The 26,716-nt window shown below is 38.5% G+C and overlaps 1 protein-coding gene across 1 annotated transcript in view; it reads left to right on the plus strand.

The window, feature by feature from the left end:
• Window positions 1-760: 760 nt before the first annotated feature.
• pigk (phosphatidylinositol glycan anchor biosynthesis, class K) overlaps window positions 761-26,716 on the plus strand; it is a 33,628-nt gene continuing 7,672 nt past the window's right edge. The window contains exons 1-10 of the mRNA XM_084913655.1: window positions 761-1,047; window positions 1,237-1,290; window positions 1,394-1,485; window positions 4,547-4,682; window positions 5,757-5,868; window positions 5,962-6,058; window positions 8,463-8,580; window positions 11,375-11,485; window positions 13,006-13,178; window positions 19,319-19,394. Of these exons, the coding sequence (XP_084769781.1) occupies window positions 982-1,047; window positions 1,237-1,290; window positions 1,394-1,485; window positions 4,547-4,682; window positions 5,757-5,868; window positions 5,962-6,058; window positions 8,463-8,580; window positions 11,375-11,485; window positions 13,006-13,178; window positions 19,319-19,394 (1,035 nt within the window). The 5' untranslated portion in view covers window positions 761-981. The remainder of the gene's footprint in view (window positions 1,048-1,236; window positions 1,291-1,393; window positions 1,486-4,546; window positions 4,683-5,756; window positions 5,869-5,961; window positions 6,059-8,462; window positions 8,581-11,374; window positions 11,486-13,005; window positions 13,179-19,318; window positions 19,395-26,716) is intronic.

The raw sequence follows: 26,716 nt of genomic DNA on the forward strand, positions 1-26,716 counted from the left end.
TTGTCACTTCTCATTACTGAGTCCCTGACCAATTAGCTAACAAGGGCAACTGAATATGAAGCTGTCAGCATCATTTGATGACTAGTTTGCTTTTCTTTCTCTCATCAGGGCACCAGTCATATCTGGCAGAATGATGATGATGTCAGGTGTACTGCAGCCTCTTGTACTTAAAATAAGCAGCCACACAAAGGGTTTTTTTCTTGTATTTTTCTTTGGAATTAAAAATTTATGTCAATGAGAACAAACCAGCAGACAAGAAAACAAACAAGGAAATAAAAAAACAGAGAACATGAGCTTAACGTATGGATGGCGACCCTCGAGGAGAAACTAACACAACTGCTGCAACTGATTAACTAATAAAGTTAAAAACCATTTTAAATGTCTATAAATTTCTCCAATAAACCCCAGCTTTTTTTTTATATACAGAAACATTGTTTTTTTTTTTCTTCATTTACTAACAGTAATTACTAGATCTAGAAAACGTTCATATGATGATGACGAATTCCGTCATTTGAAGGAGGAAACCTAACATTAACCTGTGCGTGCAAGCATGACCCTTCAGTGGTATGGGAACTTGAATTAGGTTAGTTATTCTAAAATAATAAGTAAGCAAGAGATTTAAGGTTTTATTTATATTAATGTTTTATTTTTCTTTCTCATAAACGTATTATGTTTGTGCTCTTCTTGTTATATGTTGTAAGTATGTTTTACTGCTGTGTTACACGAGCCTTGCGCAAGTAATAGATATATTAGATATACAATTGATATGCACTTAAGTAGATCAGAAACAAATGACAAGTAAACCTGCAGTCTCGAGAGAAAACTCAATTTGTTTTAAAACTGCTAACCCCCACCGCATTTTCTCCGTCTCATCTTTCACATCAACACTTTTATTTTGAAAATGTCTGCCACCGGAAACACTTGCTGAGTGGATCCACCGGTTTTCACTTCCTACATGTCCACTGCTAACAGAGCTGCACAATGAAAATACTAACTTTATTAGGATTATTGTCAGCATGCTTTTTAGCAAACAGCATCAACATCGAGGTGAGTTTATTATTTTCACGTAGCTCCGGGTTTCCCTTCGGTTTGTTGCATTTTTAGGTAGAAACATCGTTGTCATGCTAGCCAGCCCTGCTGTCATGCTAGCTTTGTTGATGCTGAATATACTTGCTTATATGACCCCAAATCCCGATAAAACAAATAATTATTCACCTTCTTTCGGTTATTTCACAGAATAGCGCAGGGCAGTTCTTCAGCAGTGGGCATACGAACAATTGGGCCGTTCTGGTGAGTGTTTTTTGATTTTTCAGGTTGAGTAAATGCTAATAGATGATGTTAGGAGCAACAGAAGACATATATGTGCCTCTTCTTCATTTGCCTTTATTAACAGGTGTGCACATCCAGATTCTGGTTCAACTACCGACATGTGGCAAATACTCTATCTGTGTACAGAAGTGTGAAGAGGCTGGGCATCCCTGACAGGTAATAATAATAATAATAATGATGATGATAACAACAACAACAACAACTTGATTTGTATAGCATCTTTTAAAACACACAGTTACAAAGTGTTTCACAATCGGGATAAAACCACACATTTAAGGTAAGAATATAAGTTCCAGCACACAGACAAACAAACAAGCATATGGTGTTGCTATGGTCAAATATAATGGGAGAAATATTAGGGAAAACCAACTGCTGATTCAGCCGATTTGATAGGCTGATGAAAACTTGTGTGGCTTCTAATATAAGAGCATGCTTAAGAGACCCTGTTCAGACAGTTGGAAGGACTGGCAATGAAAGGCTTTATATGTTGTTAATAACAATTTTAAAAAGCATTCGGCATTCCACTGGAATCCAATGAAGGGAAATAAGAATAAGGCTTATATGTAGGTGCCCGCTAGTTTTTAGAGGCAACCTAGCAGTTGTGTTCTGGGCTAAGGAGGAAATGCACATGAAAAGTGAGTTATCAAGGCATGTGAAAATAAAAGTGTGTATTGAAAGTTCAAAATTACTGGATAACAGTAAAAGTTTCACTCACCTATGGTCACCAGCTGTGGGTACAAGCAGCAGAAATAGGCTTCCCCTGAATTGTGGCTAGCCTCTCCCTTAGAGATAGGGTGAGAGGTTCAGTCTGGGAAGGGCTCAGAGTAGAGCCGCTGCTCCTCTATATTGAAAGGAGCCAGTTGAGGTGGTTCGGCATCTGATAAGGATGCCTCCTGGGTGAGGTGTTCGGGGCATGTCCCACCGTGAGGAAGCTCCGGGGCAGACCCAGGACACGCTGAAGAGATTATATCCCTCGGCTGGCCTGGGAACGCCCTGGTGTTCCCCAGGGAAAGCTGGAGAAGGTGGCTGGGGAGAGGGAGGTCTGGGCCTCTCTGCTTAGGCTGCTGCCCCTGCTTCTCAGCCCCGGATAAGCGGAAGAAGATGGATGGATCATAGTTAAAAAAAACAAAATTAAAAAAAAACAAGACTGGATAAGCTTTGAGGTGTGATATGCAAATTGTAAATGCTCAAAAATATCATCAGGGTTCTTAGCAGATGATTTGTATTTATGACAAGAGAGCTAAAAACCTCTATACAGAAGTTTTTAGGGCGAGCACGAGAATTTAAATTTTGCCAGGATTGACATGAGGTATTTGAGGTTGAAAAGGCTATTGAGGTTGTTAAGCTTAGCCAAAAAGTACCATTGTGTATTATAAGCATAGAAATGCTAGGAGAAGCTGTCATGTAGAGGTGCAACAGGCATAAAGACAGCCCTGAACGACTCCACAAGTGAAGGCCGGGGATACTTATTAATATGAATTCTGAAGTGTCTGTCAGATGTAGTCAGGCATAACCAGTGTAACAGATTTAGTTCTATTTCAGATGTTAAATTAAATGTTTGAGGTGTGAAATAAACCGCAATGGAGCAAAATATGGGTGTGTGTGATTGGAGGATGTGTTTCCCCCCTTCTTGCGCGTGCATGCGCGAGAAGGGGGGGGGCGCGAACATTTTTCTTGTAAAACAAGGGGGGCCCAGCAAAAAAAGTTTGGGAACCACTGAATTATAATGTGATGGTAGAGATAGGGGTGAGTACATATTAATACTTAAATGCTGATTTTATTGAGCAAATATTTAGTTATCCTGGTCACTGTAGTATTAAAACGATTAATCAGATTGTTGAGTCATTGATTTGCACACAATCACGTAAAGTTTAAAAATAACTTTCACTTATAATAGCAAAAACATTTAAAATTTGAGGAATTTAAACATTTTTTGGTTCTATAATGTAGTAAATGTAATATATTTGGATTTTAGACATTCTGAAGAGGTCAAGTTGATCAGTAGGTAAATTTATAATGGGGACCTTTCAATATTTTCATGCACGATGAAGAGAAACCAGTTTATTAGAAAATATATTTTCCAGAGTAATCAGTGTTGAAAATACAGTTGCAGTCAATTGCAGATATTTTAAAGACTCAACAACATAAACTATCTTTCGACATTACAATTATTATTGGATGTAACAAGGCAAAGCATATTATGCAGTTGCTTTCTGAAAGAAAGAAATATGTATTCTGACTATCAATGAACTAATCTTTGTTCAGTTACAGAAATATAATCTATCATTTTTAATTATCATTGTGTATTCAGTAGTTAAGGGAGAAATTTATTCATCCCAGCAGGTGAAGTGTTTTGTAAAAGTTGCTCAAAAATTGATTAAAAAGAGGTACATTAGAAAGAGGAACTGTGTAACTGGACAGCTACTGCAATGAAGAAGCTCATGCTGTTAGTCTTTGGCTGAACCCCTGGCTAGCCAGAACATTGTTTAGAGGGTATGGGATATTTTACTGGACTTTCAGAGGAGTTTTGACATTGTCCTGCTCACTATTATTGCACATCGATTGTCCACGGCCACATCCAGGGCCGAACCGGACTTCTGAATAAGTTTACTGAGTCTATGGTGCTGTCCATTGTTAGGCTTGGCTTTAGCTGAGAGCAGCTCAGAACATGCTGTCCATTCTACAAGGTGCCTGTATTGTGTCAAAATGAATTAAGTGAGTGCTCAAGAGTTTTTCCACAGCCTACTTTGTTTTGTTGTTTGTTCTGGGGCCTTTCTCAGATGGAGAGCTGCGGTAAAATAAAACATCCAACGTGGAGAATAAGGCAAATACGTTTGACAAGGTCTGTGTTGTGTAGAAGGGCACCAGTGGCAACAGGATGAACAAGTGTGCATATACTAATACGTTTTCATTTTATTTCGAGATAGTAAAGGTTCAGAAATCAGTCCTGGCTCTGGAGAGTTACACAGTACTTGTGGTGGTAGTGCTGGTTAGCGATTGACTGTATGATTGGTGGGAGCAAATGTCAAAAGTTTCAAAATATTCAACAGCTGGTCCAACTGTAAGATCAATAAACAAACTGATGCAATTTAATTTTCAGGCTAAATGCATTATCCTTCATAACATAACAATTAACGTGTTTCATAGCAGCCGTTGTCCTTTTACTTATTTCAATATCATCATATTAACTCTGTTTTTCTCTTTTTTTAATCACCAGCCACATAGTTCTGATGCTGGCTGATGACATGGCTTGTAACCACAGAAATCCCAAACCCGCTACAGTGTTCAGTCACAAAAACATGGAGCTGAATGTGTATGGTGACGATGTGGAAGTGGACTATCGAGGTTATGAGGTCAGTTCAGGTGTTTACACCTCACCTTCATTCTGTGAAGCAACACTTGTGTTAGCCTTATGTTTATCAACAAGCCCTGAGTGATTTTTAAAGTCTAAATGCAAAAATTGGGTATTTTGAAGCCAGAAAAAGATGAATCGCTTGAGCATAATCACAAATGTTCATGACTTTTTGGCATAAATTGTAAATATTTTCCTACCCCAGACAGTTTGATTCTGCTCAGCTTGTTATATAAACATTTACTGTGATTTATGTGACAGTCTCACATGCTGTGTTTCACCTTCAGTGTTGCGTAAAATAACTTGAGGAGATAAATATACCCATGGAATGGGAAAATGAAACGGATTATGTCCAAGGCAACATTTTTATTGACCAGGACATTTTATAATCTACACGTCTAAAATGGGGCCCAGCCGGTTTTTATTTATTTTTCTGATTATTATGGACTAAGGCGAGTTCATTGTTTTTTAACGACTCACTCTGTTTTGTGCCTTTTTAAAAATACAATGACACTGTACTGCCAGTCTTTGTTTGCTGTCACACCACATTCGTGTGCAACAAAAACCAATAATCATTAAAAAACAGAGAAAAAACTCAGGTAGGAGCTGATTATCAAATTTTAATTAAAGGATAAGTGGAGAAGATCAAAAATGTGGTCACTTACATTGGGCAGGGATAGCTCAGTAGGTAGAGTGGCGGCCCCATGATCAGAAGGTCGGGGGTTCGACTCCACTGAACGGCTACCCTGAGGTACCCCTGAGCAAGGTACCGTCCCTACACACTGCTCCCCGGGCGCTGCATTGGTGGCTGCCCACTGCTTCACTGGGTGAATGGGTTAAATGCAGAGGAACTATTTCCCTATGGGGACTAACACGCACACTTTACTTTACACTGATCCTACCAATGACAATTTAAATATTACGAATTGACTTTTCATCACTAACTTTTCTTTTTACTGGCTTTTGTTTTGTATAGTTTCAATCTTTGAATAGTTTTATTTAACAACTAATTTACTACTTCCTGTCAGAGACATAGATGAAAAATGACCACAGGTTTGTACCGTGTGTGCCTTAGGTAACTGTGGAGAACTTCCTGCGAGTTTTGACTGGGCGCCTGCCTCCCAGCACACCACGCTCTAAACGCCTCCTTTCTGATGATCGAAGCAACATCCTCATATACCTGACAGGTACTTAAAAGGAAAAAATGTACCTATGAAGTTGAAGTAATTAAAGTTGAACAAAGTTTAATTAATTATTTTTAATCTGTGGTTGATTAACAGGCCACGGTGGGAATGGCTTTCTGAAGTTCCAGGACTCTGAGGAGATTAGTAATGTGGAACTGGCAGATGCTTTTGAGCAGATGTGGCAGAAAAGAAGGTAAATAAACTGAAAAGTGACTTCAAATAATCCCGTTTGTCAGGTCTACTTTACTTGTTTTTTCTATGCCCTGCAGGGCACTTAGCTGTGCAGCATGCCAACAAGCATTTAACAGCACAAAACATCACAGCCTATGAGTATTATAACTTTATCAGGAGGTTCCCATTCTGTTGATTCTTTATAACAAGCAAAACAGATGATTATAAGAGGTGTGTTATGTTAAATTGGTTCTCTTATCAAGGCTTCTGCTTTGTGTGTATCAAATGACTTCATTGGTTGAAAGAGTGCTGTCAGTGCAGTGAAACTGTATACTCTCTATTCAGGCTTTTTTAAAAATAGCTTCAGCTCAGCTTGAAAGGTAGTTCTGGGCTTTAATTTGTCATTGGGAACATCAACGTGTAGCCTTGATAGTTCTTTTTTTCCTGCCTGTAAATTGTAGATTAAGTTTTATATGCAGTAGGAATACAGTAGTTAAATGAGGAGCTGAATGTGTGAATCTAAAGGGCTAAGTTGAAGGCCATGAAACCATCTGTATATTTAAAAAATCTTTAAATTTCATTGTTTAAGTATTTTTCTTGCCTATTGTACATTCGTGATGGAAGCAAAAACTTGCAGGAAAATATTCACAGATAATAATTTTTAACTGGTTGAACCATCTATCCATGGGTTTTAACATTTATCTGGGCCATATTTAGTGAGTAATTAATAAATTCGATAGGAATTGTTATCAATCGGTCTGAAACTAACAATTTTTTATGTATAGCTGAAGCTGAAGCTGTTGGATGTCTAGTTTTGTTAGTAAAATAAACAACGACAAATCTAGGAACAATGATTCGCTAATGTGTGTGTGGCAGTCACAAGGTTTCTAGGCCATATCTGGTCCTTTGCAAAGTTTAATCTGGCTAGCGTATTACTTCAGATCCGTCCCCCTTCGTTGTGTCTGTATGCCACACTAAACAGACGGGCACACTGCCACTGCAGCTGCAAAATAACAAGCTAGCTCACAGAAAATGGCACAGAATATAAAAGCTGACTCTGAAGGCATAAAGAGTGACCCGTGTATATTTGCATTGAGATGACTGCTGTTTTCAAAGAATGAAATTTGCTTTGTCTTGAATCTGCACATCAGCACAGAAACGGAGCCAAGGACGGTGAAAATGACGCTTTAGTGTAGCTGGGTTTCTCCCAGCTAAATCTAGAGGTTTTACTTTTAACTTTGTGAAATTTCACATTTCAACCATTGGGTAAGATTTGTAGAAATATATGGAAAAATAAAATTACAGATTCAGTATTTTGACATATGTTTTAATGTTAAATGCTCCAAACCACTGTGCATTATAAACATTGCACTATTTGGCCTGGGCTTCACTTAAGCCAACTTGTACATGTGAAGACTATATTGGACTTGCATTTTCAGTTTAATTAAAGAATTTCAGTAAACTTGATCTCACCCTTAATGTGGTTCTCATTTCCCAGCGTGATCTTAAATTGAATTTGACACCCCTTAGCGAATGAATTAACTAAGGAATCATTTCAGGTGGAAATTTTATGAGTACAAATTGGAGTACAAAAAGAAACAAACTAATTGTTGAACTTAGTAAATAGATCGTATTGTCCCTTGTGGCCTTCATTATCTATTTAAATTTTATACTTTACATCATGTGATCGTGTTTTATGTGGGATAAGTTAGGGATTACAAAGTGTTAGCACAGCATTCTCTGTATTAGTACTCTTGAAATTACCTTGAACTTGTCATGTTTTCCTAAATTCTTCTAGAAGTAGAGGCTGTTGTGTTCTGTAATTGGGGTTACTATTTAGTTAACTGCTTTGCTTAATTTGTAAATCACGAGATGGTAAATGAGCTTTCACCTTGCTGCTGCGAGTGCCTCTATTGTTGTCCAAACCCATTATCATCAACGGTGAGTGTCTGGGTTACAGTCAGGCTCCAGGCTACTGGATAAAAGCTCAGTGACGCCAGCTTTCATGCTGATGTGATAATTGCAGGGTTGAACTGCTAAATTACAGCCACCGAAGAGACCTCCCTTTATCATCCCCAAACCACCTCGATTAAGTCTACTGGATGTGACAGTCTCTACATGTTTGTCTAAACAGGGGAAAGAAGTTGTAGTGAAATGTAGTGTTTTGGAGGGAAGGGGAAGGGAAAGGAAGGGGGTGGTGGTTAAGCTGTGTGCGTGGGAGTGTTAGCAGGACTGAATGGAGCTGTTGGTTTTTCTTGGTCACCATGGTAACTGCAATATGAAAGATGGTTAGAAGGTTTGTGTGATATCTGTTTATTGGAACAAATGGATGAGTGTTATGCCAGCTGTGCATTCTCCCATCAGTTTTGTTTGAGAATGTGTATGATCCTCTGTTTGTTTGTGTGTGTGCGTGTGTTTGTCTCCAGGTACAACGAGCTGCTCTTCATCATTGACACCTGTCAAGGCGCCTCCATGTATGAAAGATTTTACTCTCCAAACATCATGGCTTTGGCCAGCAGTCAAGTTGGAGAAGACTCCCTGTCGGTGAGTTATCTTCCGACATGGAAGATGAATTAAAAATCATCCATCAGCTTGTCAGATTCTCTAACAAGCAGTGTGATTTCATAGCACATTGCACTAGCTTGATTTCTGTGTTCGTACGCTCTCACTCCCTGCAACACCAGTCAGTGTTACTTGAAATAATGTTGCACTTTTGAATTTTTATTCAAATGTCTTCTCTCTTTTAGCATTCAGACTAAGAAAGGTCTGCAAGAAATGTGACATGTTACAAGTTCTTCTTCACACTAATAATGATCAGAAACCTACTAGCTCTGCACTGCACTCAAATACAAGAACAATACTGCTTCTTTTTCCCCCTCTTCTTACACATTTTACACAACACTGACCTTTTGCTTGAGACGTATAGCTTAAAGTGCAGATCCCCTGCATAATTTAGAAAAATCCTGAAAAGTCTTCAAGAGGCAGTGAGGGCAGGAGCTGAGGGGGGGAAACTTGCTCACTCTTTCTCTGCTTTGCACTGTTGATGGACCAATCTAAAACTGTGCTTAGTTGTGCGTTGTGTGTTTGTGTGTGTGTGTGTAAGTTACAGAACCACTGTAAAAACACTGAAATGGCCAAATAGGGGATTAGCAGAATATAACATAAACACTTATGAATAATGAGTCTTTTAATATCTAAAAATAAGCATTTTTCAAGGAAAGGGACTGTGATGAGGGGACATTTAAAAATATCAATTTTATGACATTAAATAGTTCCAAACTACATTTTATGTGTGACCAACTGTTTTTTCTTTGTTTTTAATGTTTACACTACTTGTGAAAAATACAATAAATACAAAGTTAAGAACAAACAAACAAAGAAGACCTTATTTATTTGCTGAACAGAACTTATTTACTGACATGGTTTATTGTGGCTATAAATATTTGTCTTTGGACTGTTCTAGAGAGCCTTCTGATTATAAAAGCCTTTTTAGCTTCCTTCCCCTGCTCCAACTTTCTTCAGCTTGGCTCTGCTTTTCTAACAAACATATCGTTGCTCTATGGACTGTTTAAAATAGTCTGAGCTTTTTTATTTACAGGATTTGCTTGTACATTCAGCCCCTAATTTTTTTTAAAACTTTGGCCATTTTAATATTGGCACGCACCACTGTAACAACATGTACATCACGGAAGAAGGAAAGCATCATAAGTCTCCTTTGAGCAAGAATGAGGCAACGTAGGATTTTGAAATTAATACTGTAGGCCTCAACTGTAGGTAGGTTGATACTAAAGTTCAAATCTCAGTGACGTTGACCGTAGGATTAGAAGCTGTACATCACGTTTTCTGTGAATCTTGTGAAAGCAATAACTCAAGAAGGAGTTCACCTAGGATTTTTAAATCTTGGACGAGTTCAAATCTCAGTCACCTTGACCTTAAGGTCAGAGGTCAAGTTTTCTGAAACTCTTGTGAATGCGAAAACTCAAGAATGGTGTAGGATTTTGAAATTGATATCATAGGTGTATCTACTACGATGCTGAGGGGTGGCACTGGCAGGCACTATTATTTTTACATTATCAGCTAATGACTTCAAATTGTCAGCTGTGCATAGCTAATACTATGCAAGCTTTTAAAGCAGCTATAATTGTTTTATATCACAGCGTTTTTAAATTTAAAATATCAAATGACTGAACAAAAAATATGAAACTAATATTTAATTTCATGATGAACTGAACCTAAAGATAAACATGTATTTACATCCTTGGATTGTGTGAGGGGATATTTACCCGATTCAGTGTTTAGCTTTGTGCTCCACAACATTATTGATCTGCTTCACTTTTTCTGCTCTTATAGCAGCGTTTTGTCCAAAGCAGCTGCTTCCAGTGGAAAAGCTTAAAACACACACACTCCTCTACCTGCTCCACACTGAAGAGCATACAGAGTAAGACACTAGTCTGTAAACATATCGGAGAATCAAGAAATATGAGAACCGGATATTTCCCTTAGGAGCCCTTAGAGACCACAGTGGAGCTTAAAAAAAGCGTGAATATTGGATTTAAACAGGGGATGATATGTTATTGCTGTTTACATTTTCCATTTTCACACCCCCCAGGGGGTTGAAAACTCTTACTTCCTCCGTTATTGGAGATGGATTAATGGATGGATAGACAAAGCACTTAATTAATCCCAAAGAGAAATTGCATTGTTACAGAAATTATCCATCCATTTTCTAAACTACTTTTCCGGTTTGTTTTATTCAAGGTCACAGGGGGACTGGAGCCCATCTGAGCTGTCACAGGGCAACAGCAAACACCTCAACCCCCCCCCAATGTTTTAGTTGTATAACTAACAATTAAATTGAAGGCTAAACTAAATATACTCTAAAATAAAAAACAAATATAAATAAAGGAGAAAGAAATGTCTGTCTGCAATACAGCAGAAACTGAAACCTCTGTGTACTTTAAGATAATGAATATCACTCATGAAGCTCTCCTGCTGCCACAAGTCTCTAATTCATTTCCTTTCACACACTTGTGCTGTGACAATGGTTGTTCAATTTCAATGCCAGATGACACTTATCAGATTTTGATAGTGTACAGATTTGCAACGGAAACTATACTTGACTAACTAAAGAAAAAGTTCCATAAATTGTTACCTGGGATGAATTTTATAATACAAATCTGTGAATGTTGGTGTGGATGTGTATTTTAAAAGACTGTAAGTGTTCATTGTGTAAAAGTGTAGAGGTTTGATTAATGAGCTAGAAGTAAAAATGCCACCGCAGCGCCCATTCTAGCAACTATTCTTATCCTATACATTTTTAAAATCTGTCTCATTCTAGCACCAGCCAGATTTGGCCATAGGAGTCCATTTGATGGATCGTTACACGTTCTACATGCTGGAGTTCCTTGAAGACATCCATCCTGCAAGCAAAACCAACATGAATGATCTGGTGAGCCTCTGTTAGCGTGTGTGTCCAGTATGGTCACAACTTCCTCATACCTGTTTGCAGGAAATCGCAATTTCCTGAACCACAAAATAAAATTCTTGTTATACTCTTTAAAATACGTTAGGGGTGTTAATGCAAATTTAAGTTTACAGTTGTGGTATTTTTACTTGAGTGACAGAAAGGAAGAGATTTTCTCTGGTGTCTCACATTTTGAACACCATCATTTTATTTTTATAAATTGATTTGTAGTTAGTGCAGCAGAACATAACAAAAAAGGTATGCAGAATTTTATTAGATTGACTATTTTGAAAGTCAGCTTTTAAAAGGAAGGATGTGGCAATCAGCACTTCTGATACCTGAAGCAGTGTTTTTCTTGTACTGTCCTCTTCCTCTGTCTGTGGTCCAAAAGAAGTCAGATAAAGGTCACACTTGAAACAGAATATCTGATACAGTGTTGCAGTCGTTGGCCTTTGACACATCAGGGTGGAAATGGTGAGTACATGTTGCTCTGGGCCATGACTCAGTCTCAGCAGCAACTCCTTTTTCATCTTTTAGCCTCGTGCGGCGATTCAAGCCACAAGGACCACTCCTCATCTGCGTCACCCAGAGTTATGCTCAAAGCACCTCAGATCGTTACTCTGGCACTCTGTGTGTTTTGACACATGCTTATTATATTTTTTTCTTCCAATTTTTCTGTTTCTGTAGATTCTCTGTTGTGCCTTTTCAGGGAATTAAGGATCAATACTATGGATTTTCTGGATGAGCCCTCTGAGTTTTCGTTCTTGTTTTTTTCCCCCCTGATCCAAGCTGCAAAGGCGTGCCATTTGCTGTACCTTTCAAGTCCTGTCTGGCTGAGGAAATAATGTTGACCTCAGTTATGTGATTTTTATATTCTTTTCAAGCAGAAAACAACACATTGATAAACTCACATTGGATTCATTTACAAGTGGTAATGTAACAAGTGTGCTAAAAATTGTAATTGACAAGGACATGCACAAATGTCAGGCACAGTGCCTCTAATCTGTTTCTCACAGTGTCACACCTTCCAGAGCAACAGCTCAATACTAGCTGCAACTGGAACTTGGAATTGGTGGTGCAAAAAGGAATAAATCTAGTATTGTGTCTTTGTGCAGAGCTGACCTATACATGCAAGTTATGCTGCTGCTAAAGCTGTCATTGTCATGAGGAGAATATTTATATTTAGAGAGACATTGTTAGTTGTTTTTGTTCTAAATAGTCTGAATAAACAGATATCTTCATATACATATCCAGAATCTGCATGCATAGGACACTGGGACACAAAGCTTGGTGGTTTCCATTTGCAGTCTGCTTGTATCCAGAGTGCCATCAACCAATTAGGAATTGTGTTATCTGTTGTCCAGAAAATTGTCGGTTTCCCTCAGCAACTGTCAGTGGACTAGCTGACTGGCTCCCAAATAGAGATCCAACGTGACAGAAACCACTAATTTAGAACAATGTTGAATATTCCTAATGTGAAATTTTTGCTGTCTCTGCCTCCACAGTTCAAAGTGTGTCCAAAGAGTCAGTGTGTGTCCACTCCAGGCCATCGTACTGACCTGTTCCTGAGAGATCCCGGAAGTGTTCTCATCACAGATTTCTTTGGTAGTGTCCGCAAAGTTGAGCTCACCATGGATGCCATCAACTTGACTGACCCCATCAAGCAGATGGAGGAGAAGTAAGTTGAATTTATTTGTTTTTTTTTGTTAATGGCAAAAGATATGCATCAATCAAAGTAGAATAAAAACAGGATGGCAACCTGCTAGAAACTAAAAATCAGTGGTTGCCTGGTGATTAACTTTGCATTTGGCAAAAAAGTAGCAGAGGTCTAGAATGCAACACACTCAACCCTTTGGTCTATGAGGTTCTGGCTGGGCATTTAATTAAAGTAATCTGTTAAGTAGTATAAGTTAATGTGACTTTGAATATGTAAATGGCTACAGATTTGCGATTTCTTTTCAGCTATTTATGGTAGTTAATCACTGTATTATCAGATTGCATCTAATTTCCAACTTATTGTCGTTTTATCACCTTCTTGATGGACCGAGGTTAAGTGGTTGCAGACCTTGTCCCCCCCCTTTGAAACAATCATTTCAAAGGCAATGACACTGCAAGTTCATTGCATACAATTGCAATTATTTTGGCACCACTGTTTTCCCAAATGTGACTGTAGCATTAAAGATACTTGTGCAAAAATAAGTTGTTTACAAATTGTTTCCAGCTTTTCAAAATGAACTAAAGGTAACAACAGAAAGGGAGATTAAAGGTAGATATTAAAGGGATATCAAATGAAGTTGAACATGGGCTGGGCTGTACTTTCATGATGACATGAGGGTACAGCAAGTCAGTGTCAACTTTGTTTACTAAGGAAGTCATTTAGAAAGCCTTATGTATAATGGAGACCTGGATAAGGCAAAGCCTTTTGAGTAAATGATGAAAAATAAATATCTGAAATAGCCACTGGTATATAACACTGCCTCCTGGTGGTTACAAATTTACATTACTTTTAATAATCATGTAGTAATCATTGCAAAAAAAGGGTAGGCAACTTGCGAGTGTTGCATGTGCTGAAAAAGAGTGTGTGTGTGTGTGTGTGTGTGTGTGTGTGTGGGGGGGGGGGGCGACCCTTATAAAATACTCTCATTTAGGCCAGCCTCACTGCCAGCAGCCAAATTCATTTTGTGTTCAGTTTCCAACTAACCAGCCTTTGATTTCTGTTTAGTACACCTCCCATCAGTGATATTGATCCTCTGCTAATGATGTGTTGATTGGCCTGTTTCTGGAAGATTAAAGCACTCAGTGGCTGTCACTATGACTACCATGTGGTGGTTTTAAGACCTGATTGTAAAGTTGACCAATGACACGTTTGTCTTGGGTAATGGTGCTGCTCATTTAGAACGCATTTACTGCTTTTATAATCAATAACGACACTGAAAGCATTATTTCAGAGAGAAGCGGAGCTCATAATTGACGTTGACCGTAGGATTAGAAGTCGTACATCACGTTTTCTTCATTGTCAGCCTTCAGACTTAATGCAGTCTGTCTTCATAAGTGGCAGTGAGTAATGAGCAGTGTTTGCTTTAGATTATCTGCGGCGCTACCCTGTGGTGAATTGCACATATCCAAATTGGTGCATGCTTCCATTTTGTGATAAATAGGTTGAGCCACTAGATGGCTGTAGAGAGCTGTCAAACCTTTTCTCTGTGCCTCAAGATGTTTTGTTTGCTTTATCACCAAGCTCCACTAATGCCATAATAAGCACAATCATCAGGAGTTTTAGGAAGCACACAGCTATCGCAAACAGTTTCCATACACTGATTCTCTAAGCTGCAGGAACAGATGTTTACTGTGTTCAACCTAAAGATGCAATGGGAATTTAACTTTATTAATGATAATACCACCACTCCACCAACCCTTTGTAATAATTTCATTAACTGGGTTTTAATTGAACCACTGGGAAGTATTAAAGAATCTAATGTGGTTGGCTGCTAATTAGTAATTAGAGGCAATTGCAATACTGATTTTAGTCATTGGCTGTTTGTGGCCCCGGGCAAGTTACTCATTGCACACAACTTCCCCTATTACTTTAATATCGATTACAGCCAGCACATTAGTCCTGCTGATCCTCATGCAGCACAGAAACACCAACACAATGTTATTGAGCTAGCTGTTGGCCTAATTCAGTCCTAGAGAAAGAAGTTTTATCTCCATTTCTGATGTAAGAACCAGCAATCACCCGATTCATTTGAAGTTTAACAGCACTAAGTTTACTGATTCACCAAAGTGCTTGCAGTGTCTTTGTACTTTGTTGATGTTGGGAAGACTAACAACATTTATTGTCATTTTGTACGTCCTGTCAGGGTGTTTCTTCAGCCACATTCGGACTTGACTGATAATGCGGTGACAGGAAGCTTTCTGTGCTTCTGTTGGGTCTGGACAGCATTGTAGCAGTGGGGAGATTACAATACAAGCACGTGGAAAATAATAGCCATGACCTCATTACTGCAATAATTTAAATTAATGTAGTCATCAGCGTTGGCATTAATAAATAATTATTCATAATTTAACATGTGAAGATGTTTAAAATCTATTAACGGGTCTTTGTGAATGGAAGGGTTCAACGTGTTTGCAAGGTTTTACCAGTGTAAAATATTACATGTAATGGAATTAGACTATTCAAAGGCTGATTATCCATAACTGGCCATGAAATAAGAGTTAAAAAAGCAATTTTTGACAGTCTTGCAAAGTCTTAGCACTCGATATGTTCTGTTTTTTTTTTCTTTTTTGTGATTAAATGTTAGAAGGTGTGTGTCAGGAAAGAAACACAAATATATATATATTTGCAGGCTAATGAATTTCAGGAATAGAGAGCCCAGATTTATGCAGAGATGCCTATTTAAAATGCAAAGTGTCTCTCTATACTTGAATCAAAGAAAGATGAGCAAGAGTGCCAAACAATAAGGCAGTTGAGGCTGTAATTATTTGTGTGGTGGTGGGGGGGGCATCACAGGTTTGCTCTGGGTTTTATTAACATCACTTACCTCAGTTGATTGATTTTGTTGTTTGAAAAAGAAAAAGCGATTCTTTAGACTGTTCTGCTGTTTTTATAGAAGAAAATACATTTTTATGGGTTTTCACATTTGAAAAGCGAGGAGCTGAAACCAGCTTATCTTTGTACTGTGGTAAGCCCTTTTCACACATGAATTTTGGACAGGTTTGGGAGAAACGGGTCGGGATATTTTCCACAGTTGTCCTTTGTCACGTGTAGCAAACAGCAAGCAATAGTCCTCTTCAAATGTGTTTGCACTCCTGAAAATACTCTTTGCAGTTCAGGTGAGGGAGCTATGTGGATAGAGCATGCAGGAGGCACCAGACTATTACCTGCACAATGGTGCAATTGAATATCATGCAGCCTTTGTACAAGGGAGACCAGCTGATGTCCAAACCTGCTGTATCTGATACATGTCTGTGCTGGGCGCATGGTTGAAAACAGTGATGAATGCCTGAAAGAAAAAAATAAGCAAGAAAATGTAGTATATTCAGTTAGTGTTGATCTCTAATTGATCTCTATTTACAACCCTATTTAAAGTAACCATGCTGCATGCTTTAAGTGTATTAAATCCCATGAATTGGCACTCCCCTGAGAAACCAACCTTCACCCTTTTGCCAGCACGTCTGGATCATCTCAAAAAGCAATCACTAAATCGATGTCAGAAACTGGATCTTTATGAAACCTTTGTCCAGATGTCGTTGCGAAAGTTAGAAAATTGTGTTTCATAAGACCTGAAAATGGGTTGTAGTGAGCTCAGTGTGTTCCCACAGAGAGAAGATCACAGATGTCCTCGGAAACAAGCTGTTATTAAATATAGTGCTGCTTTAATCCACTTTTGTCAGCTCGTTCTGCCTCTCAGACAAGTGGAGGAGGACATTTAGAGAAGATGTGTACATGTGTGCGAGTGTACACACGTGCCTGTCTCATTTTCTAGCTCGTGTTCGCCTCTCTCACTCCCATATCCTCTCGTGCATTTCTAAACATCAATTTCTTCCTCAGAACAAGCCCTTACATTAAGTGAATGGCACTTGATGGTGAAGATGTTTTAATGGACCCTCTCGATTCGCAACGTTATACATAAGCTTAACACTGTAATGACATTGTGTAGTTCCTCACTCTCAGGCATTGGTGGTTGTTGACCGTAACACGTCCTCCTCTGGGCTACACGAGCTCCCAGAGTAATTACAACTATCAAATTAAGCTGAATTCATATCCCATTGAGTATAAAATATACTTAATGTAATTTGTGACCTGCAGGACTGGATTGTGTCTGCAAAAACTGCTTGAGCTGCTGGCAGAGTAAAAAAAAAAAAAAAAAAAAAAAGGAAATTTGTTTAACCTAAAGACTGCAGCTGGAGACGGCATTGATATCAGAACTAGAGAGGTGGGGGATGAATGCAGGCACATCCCTTTAAATAAGCAGAGAGGACTTATAATGCCTCTCCAAAAAGGTCTTTGTGGAAAATAAAGTAGAAAGTAGTTTGAATTGAATTAGAGCTCATTTCTCATGTTAAGAAAAAAAGGGTGGAAGATCCCAGCGGTGACACATCTGTGCTTTTAGTGACATGTTTCTTGTGGCAGAGAAGCTTGGCACGCACCGAAGGCTCAGCAGGAAGTTGTTTCCCTGCTTACCAGTCCATACGCTTTACTACTATCTGTTTTGTGTGAACACCTTCTTCTCTTCATCACACGCGAGAAGAGACTGTGTGTCTGTGTCAGTGTGACATGAAATGGCCAGAGAGAAAAATGATGGGTAAAAGTAACTTTGAGTGAAGAAAGACACAAATAGAAGAACAGGTTTCAATCATCAAGTGGCTGGAGGTGTGTCATGATGGCTCACAGGGGAGATGTGGCCCAGTTTGTCTGACCTAAATTTTGCCGAAAGACGGTCACTCCTGAACCTCCACTTGACAGTAAACCTTAGCTCTGACCCCCGTTTGACTTTGTGTCAGAATTTTTTATTTTAGGCTTGTTTGTAACTTTCAAGGTTGCTGTCATCCGGACATGGGTGACTGTCAGGTTGATGTACCTCATGGATTTATTCAGACAAACCCCCTAACAGAGCTACTTTACAGGTGCAGTTTTTGTCATATGTACATTTAAACAAACGACTGTGTGTTTATGGTGTATGGTGCTGTAGCTTGTGAGGGCTCTGCCTTTGCCCTTTAAACACAGTTTGATCAACTGCTCTTCATGTTGTTGGACTAAAATAATTTTATTGTGACTGTAGAAACATTGTGGCCATTCTTGACTGATCCTCTTGCAGATATCTAGTGATTTGTGACATTTGAAAAGGTATGGGCTTAAACGTTTGTCCTTCAGAGCAACCTGATTTAGGCTGATTCTTTCAGAATGATGGATACCTTATTCTGAAATACTAAAGGCGTGTCTGGTGGTTTTTTAAATTGACCACTGAGAAGTGAAGACAAAGCTGAATAAAGTAAACCAGAACAGTATGTCGATGTCATGTAGAGTCAGCCTAGAGCTGATGAAATGCTCTTTTTATGCTATTATTTCCAAATTTAAATTTTCCACAGTTTGTAAACTCACTAAATTTTATAATACGACACAAATTTAAACAAAGAAGAACAGACTTAGCACTGGTGGCTATATATAAAATCTGTAAAATGAGAACCCAAAAGAAGCTGGTTTCCGTAGAGCAAAAACAACAAACACCAGCTGACAACAAATATGAAACCAATCCATATGAGTGTTGAAGCTGAATGTGCAGCTGCCTCTGACTTCATTGATTTCTGCATCGATGTTCACTGGGGTTTTAGAAGAATTAGTGCAGCGTGCATTGCAAATGTACAGGGGGCTCAGGAGTTTGAAGCCCTTCTAACACTTCTTCAGTGAAAATGTGGAGAGTGGACTGCTCAGAGTATAGATTTTTGTTGGTGAATGACTCAATGAATTATACCGTGATGGGTAGTGATATGCAGGCAATCTCTTCCAATCACATCCTCTACTTTAAAGTTGATTTTGACACTCATCTGATGTTCCAGGATAACTTTCATTAATTTATCTAGAAGGAGAAAAAGGGGAGGTCATTTGCATCAAAATGCATACAACTGACTGTCAGAGACACACACACCTGAGCTGCACACAGACTGCCAACGGAAACACTGAGTCTGTTCTTCTTCCTGACAGCTTTTCTTCATTACTGAATGATGGTGTTCCACATAACAAAAGCCAAATGTATGAGTGCAATTTGCTTTCTTGAGTAAATGCTCAAAGCGTGCTGTTTTGTGTGTTTTGTTTTTCAGTCCTGTAAATGGAGAGGAGCAAAAAGAGGTGTACTCGTATGCGGACCAGCTGCCAGTGTCTGAGATCATCCATCAGGTAAGACACCGATACTCAACCACACGAGGAAGCCCATGTCGCTACAAATGAGGTGTTTGTCAAATACCTTTCATGCAAGTTTTTATGCTTGTCAACTTTTATGTGTCTTTTATGTGTTTGCGTATGCAGAGCTTCTTCTTCTTTTCTTCCCTGGCTCTTGTGTTTTGCTTCTTTTGTTGTTGTTGTTATTTTCAAGTGTGTCCATGCTCCTCCTTAATTTGGACACAGAACAGAAAGTTATGTGCAACATCCACCAACAGATGTCTTTGTGCCGTTTCCATGGTGACATCTCTAAGTGTGAAATGCAACTGCCTCCCGGTCTCAGTGTGGAGGGGCCACCATGAAATCCAGCAGAAAGGATAGGCAGGATTGTGGAAAAGAATTGTGCATTCACCTCATTCCCAAATGAATTGTGACTTTCACTCGGGTCGACCTTCACAAATGAACACCTCTTCCTCCTCAATCCAGCTTTAGAATGCGCGCTGTGCATTCAGAATAGCCCGGCTCTGGTCTTGTATTACTCTCGTAAGATTTTTCCATTATGAGACTATTAAAAATACAATTTCCGTATTTCCACTTCAACTTATGCCTCACAAAAGTAAAGAATCCACATTAATCTTTGCCTCGAGCAAGAGTAGACATTATTGGTGATTACATTTGGGGTTCAGCCTTGCGAGCTGCCCGCCTTTTTAAAATACAGAGAGTGGACACGTTAATATCGACGTGTACACAGTGCATTTGCAGGGCAAGACCAGATTTGATTGAACTTTAGAAACCTAAAAAGTCACTTTGTATGCACTCTGAATGTGGAGTGTGCTGCTTAGTTTTTCTTTGCGTGTTTTAATTAGTTCCTGCACATGTAAATGCGATGTATGATGATCAGATGAAATGTGGTGAACGGAGCATCTAGTTAGTTTTGCTTTTACTGACATGTTTTTTTTAGCTTTGCATAGCACTCATCTAACGTAGCATTATTCAACTGCATATTGTCTGAACATTGCATGCTGTCAAAGTCATTTTACATTGTGGGCCACATACAGCACACTTGAATCTTCAGTGGGCCGACACAGTGAAACTTTCCTGTCTGTCAGTCTTAATTTGAGCTTAATCTGTGAGATAGCTCAATATAAGTGCAAGTTAAACGGTATGTCTCAGTTTTTCTACATGACAAAAAAATCCTGCTGTAGTGAATGAAAGAAATCTGTCTGCGTGACTCTTTGTGCTTAAGTTGTAAGAAATAAACTGCAGACAGTAGATAGTGGAAAAACAGGAACGTTTCTTTTATGACTTAATTCATGTATTTAAGAATGGATGCCTTCCTTCACGTTTTCAAAAGTCGTCCAATGAGCCGGATTGTAGTCGTTGCTGGGCGTATTCTGGCCCCTGAGCCTTATGTTTGACACCCCTGTTCAAACAGACACATTGAAGCTTTGCCTAATCTAATTAGTGAAAATAATTGGCCAGATGATAGCTGAAGGATAAATTGTATTAAGCCACAACATTTTCTTGGTTCTTTTTTTCAGTCTTTTTTGTTTCTTATTCTTTGTTCTTCAAACAGCTTTAGCCAATGTTTATATTTGTCGAAATGCTAAATGATCTGTTTGGATTTAACCAAACTTTATGACTGTTTTTTTTAAAGTAAAGTTTACTAACATCTCTACAGACTAATTAGCTCTGGCATTCCAGCATGAAGGAATTAAAGTAAACTACTAGACATATTTTAAATTCAATGAAGCTGGTCATATTTACAGTGAGCATCTAGGTTCATATAAATGTGGGCCAACATCATATATTGGTAAAATTAACTTATGATTAAAACAAATTTTTCCCAAGGCAAGCCACAGTAAGCTGTCTGCATTTTAATAGATTGGTGAAAGCCCTGTACAACCTTTCTTTGGATTAGTTAAATGTTAACCAGCCATCCACAGTGGAAAAACCCACAGATAATTAGCACCATAAGCCCCTTTTTTTTTTGTAGATTCAGCTCATTCATCTGGGATAAGGTTGTTATTCTAGATTCAGCCATGAAAATGGATCAAGCAGAAATGTAGACTGTTGGGGCAAAAAACGAGTTGACATATGACAATTGACGCTGATACATGATACAGGTGATGTCACATGTGGAACACCTGACAACGTCCAGGCAAAAAGACAGCATATCAAAAAATATTTCTACCTTCTCCATTGAGTGACAGCTTCCACAATGTGGAGCTCTAATGTAAAAAAAACAGAAAGGCAAACAGAAAATCAGACTGTGCTTTTGTTGAGGCTCAAAGAGTGATCCAAAGTCATTTTGTTCTGCTGACATCATGCAGCGTGAAAGATGGCAAGCTGATCAGACACGGTGAACACCTCATCAGACAAAGATGTTTTTTTTAGTCTGAGTAATATTACACTGTAACTAGGTTCTCTTGCTTCAGAATATATTGGAGCATTTAGGACATAATAGTCAGAAAAGTCCCACAGGAGCTGATGAAAAGAAAATAGAGCTAAAAGAAGAACGAATAATGAACTTGGATTGAAGAGGTGGGCAGTCATAACTCCAAATTATTGTTCATTTTGCTCAGTGTCTGCTACAACAACCTTATTTTATTAACAATATTTCAGTTCGATTGAGTAGTAGCGAGCTAAAATATGTTCATTTAATAAATTAAATGGTGCACCACAAACAGTTTTATTGTTTTATGTTAATAAAAAGCCTTTTTGTCTACATAATAGATGCTTCCTAAAGTCTATGTTAGCAGTGTCCCTCCAGAGCGTATTCTGCACTTAATGGATTCACCTTGTCGTTTTAATATCTGTTTATAATAAGCATTCAAGACTTAGTTCTTCCTTACAGTAAGTCTTAGTCATAGGCATGCTGTCTAAACTTAATGGGATGTCATCTTGCAAAGCCTTCGAGAGAACATGGATTAAAGTGAAAATAAAATTGGACTATTTAATACAACAGTTTTTCTGCTGAGCAAAATGTGACAGTTGAGCAATTGTTTCTCTCACTTGAGAGAAACAATTGTAGGTTGAAATACTAAGGATTTGAAAGTACAGCCCTCCTCCTGCAGCTCATGCATCTCTTTCTTAATGAGTACGGCTGTTTATGATTGACAAGCCACTGCCAGAAAGCCAGCCCAGGAGTTAGTCTTTTTTTTTTTAATAGCTAATCATTAAAAGCCATTCAAAATGAAATCAGCAGCTTACTCTCACAGAGAAAAATAACAATCTCTAAAACCAACCTGAGGCTAATGCTATCATGCAATTTTGTCAGTCTTGTAAGCACTTTATGATATTGACATTTTTTTCCGTTTATTCTCATCTACTTTTTTAATTCCTTTTGTGATAGATTACTTTTTTATGTGAACTTTAACGTTTGTGCAGTTATTCTCTGTGTAAATATCAACTTTTCCTGCAGGATTTCTCATACTCAGACAGGATTTAGACCATCAGAGTGAAATGCCTGGACACAGAAAACGCATTTTCTAGACTAGATTGTCTCAGGTTTGAGGATAAGGACTAGAGGAGGGGAAGAATTTTTTGTCAGACCACTGATATCAAATGAATGATTGTTATGGATTTTGCCTAATGATGCCAAAAAATTATTATACCAGATTACTACTACAGTAAATTACCTTGGCTTTCAAGGTGCTTTGAGATGCTTAACCAAGTGTCCAAATGGGCTTTGGGATTTTGAACCAAAGCCTGGATTGAAGCAGCTGTTTTTGAGGGGTCTGAAGAACAGTGGTCTGCACTTCTGTTAAAAGGGGTACAATGATCACTTTGAGTCATTTGTAAAGGATAAACATTTGAAATGCTTCTGATTCAGGCTTCAATGGCCACAGTAGAGCTGCTGTCACTGTCGTTTGCTTTGATTCTTTCTTTTTTTGTCTCCCTCGTGTCAACAGACACTAAACTATTGGTGTTGATAGCAGAGGTCAAATCCAGCTGAACCGAGTAAATGGCAAAATATAAAAGAAAATCTTTGGGTCCTGCTGCTGGAAACATCACTGGCTGACACTGACTTTAGTGTGAACAAAGAAGTCACAGTTAGTTGGGCGAAATGAATGTAGCTGACCAAAGGCCTGAGCCCTGTCAGATGCTTATTGAGTGTCATGATTGGAAAAAAGGAGGGGTCTCCACAGCCAGCGGCACTTTAGGAAATTAGCTGAAGACTGGCCCAGATAAATGGCAAAAACTGGTCTCTTAGAGATCAGCTGCCTTCTCATATAAGAGTAGTTTATTAATTAAGTTTTTATTTTATTTTTTATTTTTAGTAATAATCTCACTATTCAAAATAAAAGCAAACTAACAAAACAGTGGCTTACAGAGATGCTCTCCTTTAAAGCGCTGCTGTCTGCTACTTAATTTCATTTCTTGGTGCACTCTATTTTGGCTCCCTCCTGCTTCTCTTTATATATGTGTGTGTGTGTTTTTGTTTTTCCCCTCTCCCTCTTATATTTGCACCCAGCACCCAACAGACAAACACACTCGTCAACCCAGTGACCCCTGACAGAGATTTTGATTATAAGCCTGCACTCCTGCTGGATTGAAGATGGGAGTCCTGGCAGACTGAGTCATCTATCTGCCCGTCTCCAAAGTCCATCTGTACTGCAACAGAATGACCAATGTCCATCAAGCCCATTGACAGTTCTCTTCTTGTTGATTAGCTGTCAAATAGTGTTCAGTACTCTCAGATATCTTATTGTTGTTGTTTTTTTTCCCATTTCCTATTAGACCAGACCATGGCTTGTAAATAGAAAAGTCGTCAAAGTGACTGACAGTATATATATAGATAGATATATGGCTGGGCTGTATGGTGTGTAGACAAGCTTCTCTCATTGCGATTGTGGATGTGTGGATGTTAGGAGATGATTAATGCCCTGTCACTGTTGGCAGTTGTCTCACTAGTGCTTTCAGGGTTAGTCCCCTTGTCCTGACACCTTCTCTTTCCAAATTCACACATCTCATCCGATTGTCATTGCCAAATCACTGTGGGTTCATTTCTGGAAATAACTAGAAGGAACTCTTCTTTTTTCCCCCCTTCCTCTCATGTGTGTTGTACTTCTTTTCGCTTCCCTCGCTGCTGTGAGTCCTGGTCTCTGGCGTCAAATTGTTATTTGTTCTTTTGCCAGCTTGACGCCACCCCATATGGCTCTAGAGAATTGAAAATGGAAACAGTGAAAATTAATGCTTCGCCTGCTTCCTAACCCTCTCCCAATCCTCCTACAGTATCCTCTTTGCAGCAGTAACTCTTTTCAGAGCTGAATGTTAGGATTGTATGGATCACAGGAACGGCTCATGGTGTCAGTCTCTGTTTAATCAAATATCAACTGGAATTTTCTTTGCTCAGTAATTATGAATAATATCCTCTAAAAAAAGAGAGAGACAAAACAAATCATGCTTTATGAGAGACTAATGCACCCACTACTATTACTGTTTCAGTACTTGCGTAAGGCTTAAATGTCACAGCAATACAGTGGAGTGTCCTGGCAGTGCACAGCAGCTGCTGTTCCTTCATTTGGCTTTGCACAACATAAAATGTGCTGCAGTTTTGACCTTGGAGTGCTAGTGTTTGGCAGGGTGTTTCGGAACTCCCTCAGCGACCATTAGCATCCTGCAAGCCCATGTTAATTAGCTCCGATCAATCAGATGGGTAGCTCTTAATTGATTGTACTGGTGAACTGAACACACAACACAATGTGTATGTAATGGTAACATGCTGCTTGAGTGTTGGTTCCTGTCCTTGGCGGTGAGATGTGAATGGTTTTGTCAGTGAAGGTCAGTGACCACTGGCTACTTAACTGCTTCCCTCTGACCTTCCTATTTCTAGTAGTTTTATCCTCTGCCTCCCTCATACCTGAGTTTCCTTTTTCTATTTCGTTTTTACTTTGGGGTAAAAGGGCACAGATACAAAACTCTTATGCACATCTAATGACAGAGTATAGCAGACATTTCCCACTTTAAAAAGCTGCTATACAACCAAAGTTTCTATCAGTAATTTAGGGTATTGGTTAATTGACATAAAAGTAATACCTTAATCAAATAACTTACATTAACAGTTAAGTGTAACATTTCCAAACGTGAACTAATTTCACGCTCTCCTAATTTAATGTTAACATTTTTAATTTGGATTCCTCGCTCCATAAGATGCGTTGCTTCTGATTTTTAGTCCAGTTGTTGTGTAACTTGCCGCTCCTCAGCCTTTTCTCCAAGTTTACGTTCCTTAAGAATAGCTTCTTACCAGCCGCCCTTCCACTGAGACCATTTCTGATGAAGATTCAGTGAATGGATCAACTGAAGTACCAGATCCATCTCTCAGGTCCCGAGTCAGGTCTTTGATGGACTTTTTTTACTCTATTTCTCTGCTGTAGATTTTGTTTTTTTAAGGCCTAACACTTCTTTTGTCCTCTACTTGTCCACTTTCCTCAGATTTTTAAGGACACACTTCACACCATGCTGAGATATATCAGTAATCCACTGAGAATCACTTGAGAATATCAAACTTTGTTATCTTCAGCATATTCAGATAAAGAAATGGGAACCAGTTATCCATTTGAAAGGCTGCTTAGTAACAAAGTGCCTAAATATACAATTTAAAGCACATTTTAAAGACATCCCTTGTGTTAGGTACCTCTTTATGCTTTAATTTACAAGTCAGTGTTAAGTGGTTTGACACTAACCTATAAGATTTGTTAGTCACAATGACTGAAGTAAAAATGAGTGAAAAAGCGTCCAGTGTCCAAAACAAATTGAAAAGCTTGGAGAACTTTTGCACTTTTTAAAAAATGATAAGAATATCTGGCTTCTTAGAAGCAACATATGAAAACAAGAAGTAGCTCAAGACTTTTTCAGAGCACAGTATATGTAAGTCAGCTGATATAAAGCTATATTTATTCGGTCTTTGGGAGGTTTGTATTTGGTATTGTTCTTAACAAGTGCATCTTTTTTTCCTCTTATCCTTATAGTCTCCATTATATAGTTTGTACAACAGAGGTAACAAATGTAAAATGTTTCGCTAACTACACTTACTAGACACAAGAATAAAACAAAAATGTAAAGTATACTTAAAGGATTACTTTATGTAAAAGTAACATTTGGCTAGTTGTTTGATTATTTTGTAAAATCTCCCCCACATTATTGTTTAATATTAAGTTAAATAATCATTAGTTATTAGCAGCCAAATGGTGTGGTGGTCTTTTCTCCTCTTTGTTTTTTTCCTTCTTATATCTTTAATATTCCCTTTACCACCTTCTTCGTATATGCTTCTCTCTGCCAGCTGTGCTGATGTGGCTTCCTGTCACAGTCACTCCATCTCCCTTTGGTCTTCTTCA

This window comes from Perissodus microlepis, chromosome 18, assembly GCF_051167445.1.
Source record: "Perissodus microlepis isolate ML-2025 ecotype Zambia chromosome 18, ASM5116744v1, whole genome shotgun sequence".
Lineage (NCBI taxonomy): Eukaryota > Metazoa > Chordata > Actinopteri > Cichliformes > Cichlidae > Perissodus > Perissodus microlepis.